A 14282-nucleotide genomic window follows, 5' to 3' on the forward strand; every position below is an offset into this window, starting at 1 on the left:
CCTTCTGGTTCTCTGCTCCTTGCTTGACACCTGAGAGCTCAATTATAGTGCTCCATACATTGTGCTTCATAATTAGTGAAGGCTCTGCAGCTCAGATGCTGATGTCCAGCACAGTTCCTATTTCCACAAATACATTTGCATCATATCCCTCATCAGGCTAAGTTAAAATGACCCTAATTTAAGGAAAGGGAAAACAAAAGCCAGTTGGAAAAATGATGTAGATTTTGTTTCTGTTAATTAGATGACAAATTTTTCATAGGGCAAGAAGGGTCAAAAGGAGAGAGAAACTGAGTTTTATGACTTGCATTTGACCCATAGGTCACATCAGTGGGTGAATGCTTGCCTTAAACTATTCACCTGCTGAAGCTGAATGAATTAGCATCCATCATATAGTTAGGAGATTTGTTTTTCCCACATGCTCGGCAAGGAGGGGGGATATTCATATATTTACAGGCCAAAGGAGTAAAAAGAAAGCTGGATTCTAATTTTATTGAAAAAACAGTCAGAGCTTTACTTGAACAGACGTCAATATTGGGCTGCAATCAAGTAAAGCATGATTACAGCCATTAAAATATGAAAGCACTCATGTAAAATCCCTCCATAGGAGCATGAGCCAAAGCCTGTTGGAGTGGAAAGCATCTCTGACATTAATGGGCTTTGGACAATGTTCTAGAGACAGCAAAACAACTGAATTTCAGATTCAGTAATACAAACCTGATAACAATCAGCTACTCAAATATATCTCAGAACTGCTTCATTTACTCAAAGGCTTGTACAAGAGATTACACATTTAATACAATTAAAATAAAAAAAAAACCAAAACAGATGGCCTGTCCTGCAGCCCTCATCTACATGAATAACCTTAATTGATTGAAGTGAGACTATTCATCTAACTAAAAACTGCAGGATCAGGATCAAAGTATGCAAATCCCCCTTAATTACACTGCTGAACATTATCATAGCAACAGAATATGGGTAGCATATTACCTCATTGCAGGCATGCTTATGGAATGGCGAATAGAGTAGCTGTAGGACAAAGGTAAAAAATAAAGAAAAAAAGCTGTAAAATCCAATTTCCAACATGATTATAATATATTTTTTTAAATTATCTTTAAATGTACATATACATATTTTCAAGAGTGCTGGTTTTCTTCCTCTCCTGATGTCAACAGCTTGTCAAACTCACTTGTGAACTCCAGCTCACTCTCAGCACTAAAGATCTTGCTACCTCATTCTCATGTCAACTGACCAGCAGTAGGGCTCAAAACAATTATGCAAAACAGTTCCTGGAAATATCCATTTAAATGGCACAGGCTCCTGCTATCTAGAGAGACACACAGCGTGTGAGAGTGGAACAGAGACCCATCCCTGTGACTCAAAGTGACAGGGGATGAGCTCTGTGTTGGGCAAGTGCAGCACACCTCTGGTTTGTGAACATCCACAGAGCTGGCTAAAGGCAGTAGGTGAGCAGGCAATTGCCTTTGCCGCACGTGCAACATATACAGTCTAAACAGCCAGTGCTGACTCCCAATTTGAACAGGCTCCTGCACAGCTGGATACCTAAACAGCTACCTTCAACCAGAGAGGCAGCACTCTCAGTTGTCCACATCTCTCTCAGATGTTTCACCTCCTGCTTCACCCCTCAACTTTACCAAAAGTAGGAAGCTGTTTTCCACAGCTCTCGTCCAGCTTTCCTTACGACACTTCCCTCCTCAGACTTCCCAGCAGCAAGAGTACTGGAAGGTTGCAAGCAGAGAATGGAGCCTCTGCATCAAATCATCTTGCACACCTTTAAACTTGCAGATGACCACCCACACTAACTGCTTGACTTACATTAACCAAATTCTCCCACCTGAGCCATCAAAACCAACTCTGCTGTCACATCATCACCTGTTCCCCACTGCTGGGAAGCATCAAGCCTGTTCCAAATAAGAATCTTTATTTAAGATTTAAGAACTTTCCATAAACACATTTAGATCTGAGCATTTTAGGTAAAGTGTGTGCTGCAAGAGTATGTCTTTTTTCAAAAATCCATGCATTGCCACTTTCAGTGTTGACTGACAGCTGCAGCCTGGTCTGATTGAGAACAGCGAGAGCTTTACTTAAACAGCCACTAACATTTGGCTGCACATAAAGCATGATTATAGCATTAAAAAATGAAAGCTCTCATACAAACAGTGTATGTGTTTTTTCTAAACTGTACAAATTCAGAGCAGCATTGAGTCCATATAGAGATTTTTTTTCCAGATTAAAGATTCAGAAATGGGGGTGGGGAAGGGAAGGAAGAACTATTTGGCAAGCAAGTGAAAGAGATCTAATATGAAATGTTTGCTGTTGTGTATATTTTAAGGCTTCTGCTAAGCTCAGATTGACGAGAAGAGACAGCAGTCAATGCAAATGTTTCATGTTCAATTTTGCATATAATTTTTAAGAGTTATGAAAGATTAGCCCAAACATTTCACAAGTGCAGCAAATCTTTAACAATCCTAGTTAAATTAAACAAGGCATGCTTGCCTTTTTAGTCTTGCAACATATGACAAATAGGCAAAAACAGAGTTTGGAAGTATTTCAGCATAGGCTGCTCCTCTTCTAATAGCAAAACATTCCAAATATGAAGGTTTAAGTAAGAAGACTACATTCTGCCAAATTAAATTCACACAGATGAGAGATGGACATGACAGACAATCCAAATATTTAGTGCAAATTGCACAATATTTATTTATTGAGTTTATCTTTTAATTTCTCTAAAGAGGTAAGGATGCAGGTTATAGAAACAGTGGCAACATCTTCTTTTAGGAGAAGCCTAAAACAATAAGGATTTTTTTAAAGACATACATGTCTGTGATGGTGATTAGGGCAGAGAACAGAGATCCTTCATGACAAATATTACATTTTGGTTTCATGTCAGAGTGAGATAGGAAGGTCAATCTATGCCAAATTTTGAAGTTTTCTCAGGGAAGTAAGAGTCCATGTTAGGATAATTTAGCTGAATGGAAAAAATATTCTTGGGCTCTCCTGTACACTGAAGTTGCTACAAGGCAAGAGGGACTGGGAGGGGATTCAGGGCTGTTCAGCCTTTCTGCAGGGTGACCTGATGTAAAGCCAGACTGCTTATAGAAACTTTGAGTACACATAAAATTGTTTTCTTATTCATCATATATTGAAGTGCATTACAGAATCAATAAGCTCAAACTCTAAATATAAAGAACTCTGTTATCACGTTCAGAACTTGGCCTACTACTGGAAATTTTGCCAGGACTCAAGAGTCATGGCAAAGATACTTTTGCTTCATTGAAGAGGAGGTAATTAAATACTTTATAAAATCTTTCTAAAACTCAGCTGAATAGAATTTTTACTGTTTGTTGCTTTTGTTCCAACCTCTGACACAAAACAATGGTTGAGAGAATGCAATTATGTATAAATAGGTTTTCCCAAGACCAACATCTTTTGAACACGTTCATTATTTGAATTTCAGACTAATCTACTCAAGGCAAACACTTTGTCCAGTCTGTTTCTTGTTATATTCACTGTGTGCTGTAAAAATAAAGCATTACAGTTTAAGCAGCATATGCTTTTATCCTATATAATGATGCTAAAAGGAAAGAGGTTACTGCCTTACAGTCCATAAAACAAATCCTGGCAAATACAGAGGCAGTATTCAAGGAGAGTAATGTTTCTTACCTAATTGAATGCGATCTGTGGTAGATGCACAAGGAAAGAAAAGCAAGAGTTAAAAGTAATAGGAAAAAGAAACAAATACATACATATATATCTGTAACATGTCAAACTGCCCAAGGAGAAAAATAAAATAATTTGCATTCAAATCTTGATGCTGGAATTCACACTAGAATGTGAATCAGTTAAGATCCCTTCAAAGCAAAAATTTTCACACAGTCCTTCACTATGCAGTCACCTATTCTGTATGGATTGGATAACAGAAGTATTGTCTACTAAGTTTTGTGTTCTCTTCATTAGATCAGATTTAAACAATGTTAACTGGCTTCCCTACCCATATCCTACCTCAATATTATTACAGTATAGGTGTACTGGAATTGTACATGTACATCAATAGCAAATGTCTTTTCTTCCCCACTGGATTTCTTAATCATCTCTCAGTTAAGAAGGCTGGGAAAAAATAAGGGCTTTTAATTCCTAAAATGACATTTTCTAAAATACTTGTTCCTTGTTGAAAACAATACTTGAAACACTTTGACACTGTGTTCCAGCTCACAAGAAACTTAATTAAGGCAGCAGAACAGGCACACTGATATACAATATTCAAAAGATGTCGTTAATGTTCCAAAGTTGAGACATGATGAGGCAGACAGCCTCTCTTCATCTGTGTTACTGATGTAGTCTTTAATTACAGACCACTTCAAGGGAACACTTGTCTCATACAGCGAGCCAGATAGATGGTGCACACTTAATGAACATCTCTTCAATACTTATTTCTCATATCCTTTCTGAATGTGTGGTGTGATGCATTATTTACTGCACAACATTCATTCCTTCCTCCAAAGAAAAGTATTGATTTATTCAGGCTTATTTACAGGGTTATACATGTCATCATGTATATTGGTGCTTCTTCAACAGTCATGGGTTTATCTTTATAACACAGTTCTGCTTAGACCAGCTTAAGTAATACCGTTGCCATATACAGCCTCCTTTTACTACCTGCTGCCTCTCAGTAGCAGCCACCCTCTTCTCCATGCTAATACAGATACTTGCACAGCCATGCACAGCCACATGATAAGGAAATCTGTTACTGCAAACTGCTAAAAACCGGCACAAATAAACGGGGCTCAGGAGAAATGAGAGAAAACAATGCCTCACCCATCAGCAAAAGAAATGCTTATGAAATTATGTTCTGAAGCAAGACAGTATTACTATTTCCTGTATAAGGTTATCAAAGACAGAAAGGTTTAAGAATGGTAGTTTTGAGCATGACAGCTACAGTATCTGAAGGAATTCAGTTCCAGCAACAGTTTTAAGTGCCCAGAACATCCTTAGATCACAGAAATCGTAAAAGGCTGTGCAAAAACTCCACCATCACCACAAACCACAACAAAGACCTCCAAAAGCCACAACAATAAAGGCACAGTAAAAATCAATTCCCAAAGCGCTAAAACAAATTATACCTGAGCCATCACCCATTGATATTGGCCCAACCTGCTTCTAAAAACGTTAAATGAGAGAGATTTCATAGCCTTCAGAAATAACCCCTGTTCAGCTGCACATGTGAGCCTCCAGCCTAGCATTTGCCAGGCCCTTCTCTCCAAAGCTGGCTGGTCAGCGCTCCCCATCTCTGAATTTTGATTTTTTTTTCTACCTGTCAATAAAGCACCTTATACTTTCCTACACTGAATAAATGTGGAATTCTAATCCTGGTGTCTAAAGTGCTTGCATACTCTGCCACTGCACTCATATGGGAATTCAAAGTGATGCCATTGTGATGCCTTCATCTAACCCAGTAATGAAAATGCTGATAATTAACAGGCTCAGGACAGATGCCTGCAAAATCCTGCGTTATGGTGAGCTACTGAGACCTATTCTTTGGATATAATTTTCAACTCCCTATGCTCTCTTCCTGCTAAAGCAATATCACCTAAGCTGTATTTCTCCAGTTCTGCAAAAACAGTACAGACAGCCTTATCAAAGTCAAGCTCTATGACATCTCCTACCTCCCATCTATCAGCTATGACAGGTGCTGTCAGTTCAAGATAATTGTTCTTGACAAACCCTTTTATGTTTTTGTCTTCATGCTATCTTCTAGATCCTTAAAAAATAACAGGTTAATGCATTCTCCCAGTATCTGCTTTGTACTTCCCAGAACTTCCCTTGCCCCTTGCCAGAGGGATGAACTTTGCCTTACTCCACCCCTCTGGGGCCTCGTGCCTTGTGCCTTCTGTGCTGATTCCCGTCATCTCTGAGGGGCACAGTCATGCCCCCAGGCTCTCCCTCCCTGCAGTCTTTTGTCTCTTTCCACACGTGCCTTCCAACTCCTGGCAGGAATGAGGCATTATATTATCTTCATTCATCTTGAGAGCTGGCTCATCCCAGGCACTGAATTTGAAAGGGGTCTGTGTGATCATGTAATTAAAGAAAATGTATGAGACAGCTGAATGAAGCCTCTATAGGCAGTACAACTGCTGACATCCTAAATTGCATGCATGCCTTTGTTACCTTAATCTTTAAATACATTTACTTGAGTAGTAGCAATGTATGTGGTAGTGTGCACATAGTAGTGTAAGTAGTTTCCTTTTTTTTCCCTTTTTTATTTCTTTTAAAGCAAACCAAAAACCAGGAAGTCTCCCACTTGGTATCACAACTTGTTTCTAAAAAGGTCATCAGCAGGGATGAAACTTAGATCCACACAGATGGCTGCAGAGCAGTCCAACAGTACTGCATGAAATGATCCAGACTTTAGCAGTATGTAAAGGGGAAAGGGATAAAGACCCTCAACTCTTATCACATCTGTGCTCTAAACAGCAAAAGCCATGTTAAAATGTCAGCATAATAACTTTAATACTGAAACATCTGAGCCCATACTACTGCCTTGTAAGCAACCCGAGACCCCACCCTTCCCCTTTGCCTTCCATGTCAGAAAAATATTAAAGGAGACAATATGAGCTGGGGGTGGAGAAGCAACAAAAAAATCTTGATAGCATATAACTAATCACAAGAGCTATTCATAAAGAATCTATTATCTCAGCTACATTGCTAGTGTCTGGTTTGTATCCTAAAGCAAAAGTACCAGTACACTGTCTTTATATGCATTTCTGGTATTTCTAGTAACATGATAATATTTAGGGTAGGATGCATTATGACTGCAAATAGACCTTACAAGCACTAATATAAAATTCAGAAAATGTAAAATGCTACTGATTATTCATGCACAAAATGAATTAGAGAGTTGTGACACCTGAAAGCCAGGGTGGGGATGAAAGAGAAGCCCAGCAGCTGCATGAAAAGGACTTGGTTCCCAAAGGCGGCATCTCTGTTCTTTCAGACACACAGAATTTTCTCATTTTTCTTTCTTGTAGATTTTATCTTCTTGAATGCTAACACAGCAGAATAGCACATTTGGGGGAATCTATCTGGCCTGTTGCTGTTATATGATGTTTTAGTAATATTTTGAGAGATAATACAAGGTGAAAAGTAACATACAGCATCTTCAGAACAGAAATATATGTTTCATGTAGTGCTCTGTACCGTTCACATAGCAGCCAATATAGAAAGTAGAATTTTGTTTCATAAAGAAGGCAGGCTTCAGTATTTAGTCAGGCTGACTACAAACCCTTTCAAAATCACCATCGCCACAGGCAGGGGGTAAGACTGCTGAACATACTGGGAATTATGATGACATCTGGGTTTTAGAAATCAGTTTCAAGTGTCTGCTCTGAATGAAAGCAGAACAGGGGTTTGCATCTGGGTGCCATTGGTGACTATCAGCCTTAATGCCTAACCAAGAGAATTAAGCTAGAGTCTGATGTTTGTTTAAATCGGCATTATGGGAGGGGGTGGTGATAATCCATATACTAGATCACTGAAATAAAATTATTTGGATTAGCAAAAAAAGCAAGTAAACAATGACACAGAAAATTCCTGCCTCTTCACAGTTAACTCCCACAAACACAACTGGGATTAGAAAGAGAGGGGGAAGATTTTTAAAACCAGGTTATGTAAGTGATAAGGTTTACAGTGTGACCCTACACAGAACTGCATCTGCCCAAGTTGAGCCAAAATCTTAGGCCAGCTTTGTTGCTGAGGGAAGCATACTGACCATCACTCCAGATTTAGGATGTTCAGCAGATGCAGAAGGCCCAAGTCATGCCACTCTTTATATAACTATGGGAATCTGGCTAGACCACTTGCTTCTTCATCAAGTGCCAAGAAAACTCTCCTAACTGAAAACTCAACTGAAAACAGTAAGTGTCCACAAAAAAGGCAGTGCTGGTAGTTCATATTTTCTTGAAAAATTCCCAACCAGGTTCAAGAAAAAAATTTCAATCAAAGAAAGCTACAATAAACCAGTTTCTTGATTAATCTAAGTGCCTATGGACTCAGCCTCTGCCTTGAGTCCTCAGCTAAAGGGCTAATGGGATAAATGCCTTCCATCTGCCCTCTGAGCGCTAGTCAGAAGCATGATTTCCAAGGGGATGAACACTGATAGTGACAAAGGCATTTGGTAACAGTGATTAATTAGGGGAAATAATAAAGGATAAACATGCTCTCTTTCAGTGAAGACATTTCTGCCTTTGCAGTTAATCTCACACCCTGTGCGAAGCATAAGTAACAGGAACTAAGAAATCTTGAACTGTTAAAGTCATCCTTCCCTTTGTGATCAAGAGCCAGTGCTTAAGGTATTCGCACATCAACTCTTTGGTCACTGCTGTAGGGTCTAAAGTATGGAAACAGCAACAGCACCTGTTTGCTAAGCTGTAGGCTTGTCTTTTTTACAAGAGAAAGTACTCAGAATGAACAGAAAATGAAACAGGGAACACATGCATCACACACATCTCATGCACTTCTCAAAAACATAGAATACAACTATAAATGCATGGAAGGCAGAAAGAATATACAAAGGTGGCAAAAAGGCTTGTGAAAGTGACTCATCCAACTGGAGCCTGGAAAGAGGGAACTGAAGTGAAATAAAATAAAACCACAAGAAATAATGACTGACATGAAGGACAGAAGAAGGACTCACTCACTGTTTCTCATAATGGAAGAGCCAGAAGGCATCAAAAGAAAGACAACAGGGAGACTCCAAATAGGGAATGAATGAGCGAACAAACAAACCACACACTTTACCACATAACTGTCTATTCATCTGGGGAGACATGAGATGTTATGAAGGTCAAAAGCTCATACAAATTAAAATAAATTCTAAATAAACTAATTACGAAAAATCTTAAAAACTTTTAAATGAAAGCTCAAATCTATGTTTTAGAAAGTTTTCAGCTCTCAGATTGCTGAATGCTAAAAAAAATGTAATAAGAAAACACAATTGCATGCCTCTTTTTACAAGAGGCTATTCTTATAGCCTTTGATAGGCATATACTACCCATGAATGTTTAACTGCATCAAGTCAAAAATTCTTAGTTATGTTGATACCCTGGTTGCAAGTCATGCACTAAATTTCCATTTTGAACTGCAGTGTGGAAAAAGACACTGTAAAGCTGATAATATTGTGATGAAGATTTTCCTTTTTTATTTTCACCTATAAAAACAGCAGCACTTCTGTAAAGGGTTTATTAAACTGCATGTAAAAGGTAGGTATAATGGGGAGACTCTAAAGATAGCTTAAGATTCAGATTAAAATTAAAAAAGTGGAAAAAAATTTTAGCTGCCAAGAACCATGCTTCAGCCATTTGCAGCACACACAGATCTTAGGATATGGTTACCTCATAGAATACAAAATGACAAAAAAGTGAATATATACCAATATCTCTAATAAATGAGACTCTAATTCTGCAGCTCAAACAATACAGTGCAGAATTACCCATGTCCATTTATTTCATCACAAAAAAGAAAATCAACTTCTTCAAACACTCAAGAAGTTCTGTAATCTTGCCACCTAATGAAAACTGGAGTGCTGGTTTACAGTGTACAGTTTCTGCTCTCATGCTGAGGGACTTTTAAGATCAACACTTTAAAAGCCACATCAACATATAAAGCTTCACACTGAAGTTGCATTTAAGTGACAGTTCTTGTACTGACCTCAGCTCCTGTTACTTCCATCGTATCTATTTTTATACAACTTCAGAACAAAATTTTGCAGTACACCTCGAAAAAATGACAAAAAATAGCCTAAAATATTTTTTTATCTTTTCACAAGCAGCTCCTAGGCAGGCTTCTTTTCTTCAGATGATATTTTTCTCCAGTGTCCATGTATGAATAAAATTGGGTTAATAAAGATCTAACAGCAATTTTTTGTTCCATTTTACTTGTATATTTCCTTGAGCTTGCAAAGTTATTTCAAAGGGATTTCCAACTGTACTTTAAAAACCAACCAACCAAACAAACCAGGACTCTAATAAAAATTACATCTTCATTCATCATTATACCTTCTTTTCGGTTAAAAACATGAATGCTGCAAAATACTCAGACTACAAACTACTTGAACCCATAAAACACTAATGTAGAAGTAAAAGAAGAGCTGACAAATGATTTATACATTTTGTTCTCAAAATAAGACCAGAAAAGCAGCAGATGCCTATACCTCATATCTCCAAACTTCTTGCTGATAGCTGTTCCTACATTACTGATAGCTGCTGTTGCTTTTTGTCCTGCATGGCTCAGGGTCTCATGTGTTTTCTTGTAACTGAAAACAAAAAAACAGAACAGAAACAGTGGTAAGTATTAAAAAAGAGCAATTAGAATCCCATGCAATTAATTCCCTTTTCCCTTATTTCCACACCTTAAAGTCCCAAACACTGAAGGGTTAAGAAACATAGTAACTGTAGCACAAAACAAATGGTGAAGAAGCCCACTTCTGCACTGCTTCCCAAGTGCAGTTTAATCCTCATATGAGCAAAACGCTCTCCAGAGCAATCCTTTGCTGTATCTTTCCCACTGACAAGTAACATCCCCCAGATGGGCCAGCACACGCTGTTTAAAAGCAGAATATGGCGATTTGCTGAATACCTGTTTGATACAACTTCTGTTTACGTAAAATCATATTTACATCAAATAAGCATTCTTACAGCACACACACTGACCTCGTGGCAAAATCTGTTATCTGGAGAACAGAAAAGAATCAGGACAAATACAGCTCTGCTCTTCCAAGCGTATACATATTAGGTATATTTAACAAATGCACTTCAAAATGATTCTGTGATATTTCACATTGGAAAAAAAAATGATCAAATCTGGTTTTATATGCTACAAGTTTCCTTTTTTTATTTTTTAAAATTTCTTTAAAGGAAGAAGGCTTGGGGAAGGGCATAGAAAGAAAGATGAAAAAACCTAGACAGTGAATATATATTGTTGGGATTGAATTCTCTTAGAAGTTACTAATTTCAGTTATAGCATACAGATTCAAACACAGAATCACCTTAATTACTGTTTCAGAATACATGCTCTGACCCACACAGACCCTTCAGTAAAGTTGCTCTCTTAGAGGAATCAATAAGCTCTTCTGCACAGATGCTATTCTGCTGACTAAACCAACTCTCAGCATGTCAGAGCCTTTCTTCTGAGTAAATTATCTGATACTCCCAATGACGCAGACAAGCTCAGAATTAGAAATACTGACCTAGTAACAAAAGGAGAGCACATTATAATCAGTCTTATATCCTATGGCGTGTGTTGGCAGACAAGAACTGAAGAAATGATAGTGAAAAATTCAGAAATACGACTCTACTGGTTCTAATTCTCCTTTGAACAAAAACTGTAGAACTGCAAACATGTACCAAAATACACTGGAGACTGATTAAAAAAAATCCCACTGCGTAATGCCTGCAACGGAGTATTTTCTTCTTACTTTTATGTATATGAAAGCAATATGAATTTGTGGAGGCAGGAGGGAAAACAAGATTAACGTTTGCAGCATGGCACATCACATTTTATGTCATGTCCTTTTAGCTCCAGCAGTACCTGTTGCTGAAAGTCCTCTGTTCAGGACTGTGTTTCACAAACCACAGGTTGGATGGCAGATGCCACATAATGCTCTGGTCTTTCAGACCAATATACTTTGATTTTATGTTCCTAAGCCACAATATTTCTTACATCCTACTGGCCTAACAGGTTCTAAAACTGCCAAGTGAAAGGGCTCCTTCTATGAATGTACTTGTCTCTGTCTTCACTGACTAACAAGGCAATCTATGGGGAGCAGCTGAAGTCTAGGGTACCAATTCTCTAGGAATCTCCAGTTAGATAAGCAGAATCAAACACAGGTACAACGCTGAATGCCAACAAGGGCTAAAACATGGCAACACTGACAGGAGCACATATTATAATTAGGAAGGAAGGAGCACTGGTTATGCCTGCTTTGTTTATCCTGATAAAATACAGAGAAGATGGGAAAGGTTATTTTCACCAGATCTCATTTCTTCTTAGCCAGTCTGTCCATGGACATAGCAAGAATTGCAATGCTCTTATTTCACTGAGGCCTCTTTCTCTAGCGTAACTAGTTTAACAGCTCTGTCATTCTCTTGCTGACAGTAGATATACTCTCATAAAACTAGAATGGGATGAGACCCTAAAAAAGATATTAATGATACTTTAGTCAAACTATAAGCATGTAGTTTTTGATAAGAGTTGCCTACAAAAAAAATAAAAATCAAATACTCTAATGCCTGTGGTATACAAGTCTTAGACAGTTTGCTGACAGAGAAGCTTCCTAAACCATTCAGCACAAGTGGAATTTTTGACAAAATGAAGGCAAAGACTTGACTCCCAGGTCTAAAAGATCATTTGTAAAACATTCTATTTATGTACAGGTTGAATACACATAGGAAAATACTTTGCAGATATCCTTCTGAAATGATTTTTTGAAATGACACCTTGGAGTTAAATTTATTGATAGGCATATTTAACTTTATGATAAAATATCTCCATGTCTTACCTTTCTTCCACAAGTTCTTCACACTGTGTAAAACCGTTAAGAGAAACAGTTCCAAATGCCACATACAGCAGACAGACTCACATTTCACTGAGAAACATTAGAGTCCCCTACGTATTTCTGAACATTACGTTGGTCAGAATACAACTCCTGGGAATTGGCTGAAATGACACTGATTTTGGTATTCCAACAATATTGTGTTCTCTGCAAATCCTGTAAACCCAACATCCTCTAGTACTTCCAGTAGCAAGGAAGACATGGAGACTGCATTTGTGTTCCTAATACTTCTGACATTACATAAGAGCATAAATCCAGCTAAAACTATTACACAACTAGTCTTTTTTCAGCACCAACTTCATCAAAAATGACCTTTGATATGAACCACTCCTCCCTTCAGCAATGCTGAAGATGAGGTTTAAAAAACAATAAAATAACAAAGGTGAAAATGGAGTACAACATACAATACCTGTCAGCAGAGACAAGAAGCAGCAATTTGCATCTCAGTAGAGCTCGCTGATAGATAGTTTAAAAATCAAGCCCCCTCCATTCCCTCCTCTCCACCATTATGCATATCACTATGCCTTCTTCATAAATAAATTATCTTTCCACAGAGCACATTGCCTCACTGTAGTTAGTTATACTTTGCATTGACATTTTGATATATGATGCACAGTATTCTGGCTCAGATATTTTTATCCTTGTAGTTACGTCATATTTACAGCATCCATTTGATGACTCTCCAAACACTCTGGTAACAATGATCTCTTCAACATATTCTCTTTGACATCTGGGAATATTCGCAGTTGTATGTAGCATAAATTATCTGACCTAGCAGTTTTCATTATGTCATGTAAGACACAACAGTTTTGTTTTAATGCACTGAAGAGCTCACATAATTTTCAGAAATCTTTACGAGCAGAAATAAAGTTGGATATTCTAGGTAAGACCTACAAAGACTTACTAATTGGAAAAAAGTGCTGTATGTACGGCTTAAGTCCTCCTTACACCACCAAATGCTATGCATGCTAAGTTGTCTACACACTCTCATCCTGTGAGCAGCCACTGCTGGCAATCAGTAGGTGAGTACTGACCACCCAGTGCATCAGAACAGGTGACAGCAACTCAGCAGTCAGTCAACCAGCAGCTGAAATTAGACCAGTGACCCCTAAACCTTATAGGCAGAAATGCTCCAGCACAAACAAACTCAGATAATTTAGGATACAGATATTCAAGAAATAGCACCTTCAGTCCAACCCATGGCATGCATTTTTACACAAAAACATCATCAGGGTCTATGCTTTTCTTACACTAATACAAAGGCACCTTAACTTCCCTGAGTTTATCAGCGTTATGCCAGGTACCCAGTAGCATTAGTAAAAGTAGAAACAGGCTACTTGATTTATTCAGTTAGAGGAGGAAGGCTTTCTCTGATTTTGTGGTATCTGAACATACTCTATAGCACAGAAGAATTGCTGGCAGTGGTTAACAAGGATCATATTCCATGCTTTCACTTAGCGCTTATCAGTAAATATTTATAATGTATTTGGTAGACACAAAGGATTAAACAAATATGTCAATTGCTGTCACAATTACAAACTTTTAAATAACACTCACCTGTGAACATTTGAACATTTCCTTTATATATGACACTGAACTATGAATTTCATCTATCAACTTCTGATTATAATTTTGTTTTTAAAATAAGGTATTTCTTTAA

General features: G+C 37.9%; 1 protein-coding gene across 4 annotated transcripts in view; it reads right to left on the reverse strand.

Annotated features, from left to right (window-relative positions):
- The window catches only part of TPD52L1 (TPD52 like 1), a 53731-nt gene that overhangs the window by 6340 nt on the left and 33109 nt on the right, over nt 1–14282 (reverse strand). For 3 of the 4 annotated variants that reach the window (XM_032683715.1, XM_032683717.1, XM_032683718.1), the window contains exons 4-6: nt 10223–10324; nt 3682–3696; nt 988–1026 (exon numbers count right to left, since the gene is read on the reverse strand). In XM_032683715.1, coding sequence (XP_032539606.1) covers nt 988–1026; nt 3682–3696; nt 10223–10324 — 156 coding nt within the window. The remainder of the gene's footprint in view (nt 1–987; nt 1027–3681; nt 3697–10222; nt 10325–14282) is intronic. The other variant, XM_032683716.1, reaches the window with a different exon arrangement.

The sequence above is a fragment of the Chiroxiphia lanceolata genome, chromosome 3 (genome assembly GCF_009829145.1).
Source record: "Chiroxiphia lanceolata isolate bChiLan1 chromosome 3, bChiLan1.pri, whole genome shotgun sequence".
NCBI lineage: Eukaryota > Metazoa > Chordata > Aves > Passeriformes > Pipridae > Chiroxiphia > Chiroxiphia lanceolata.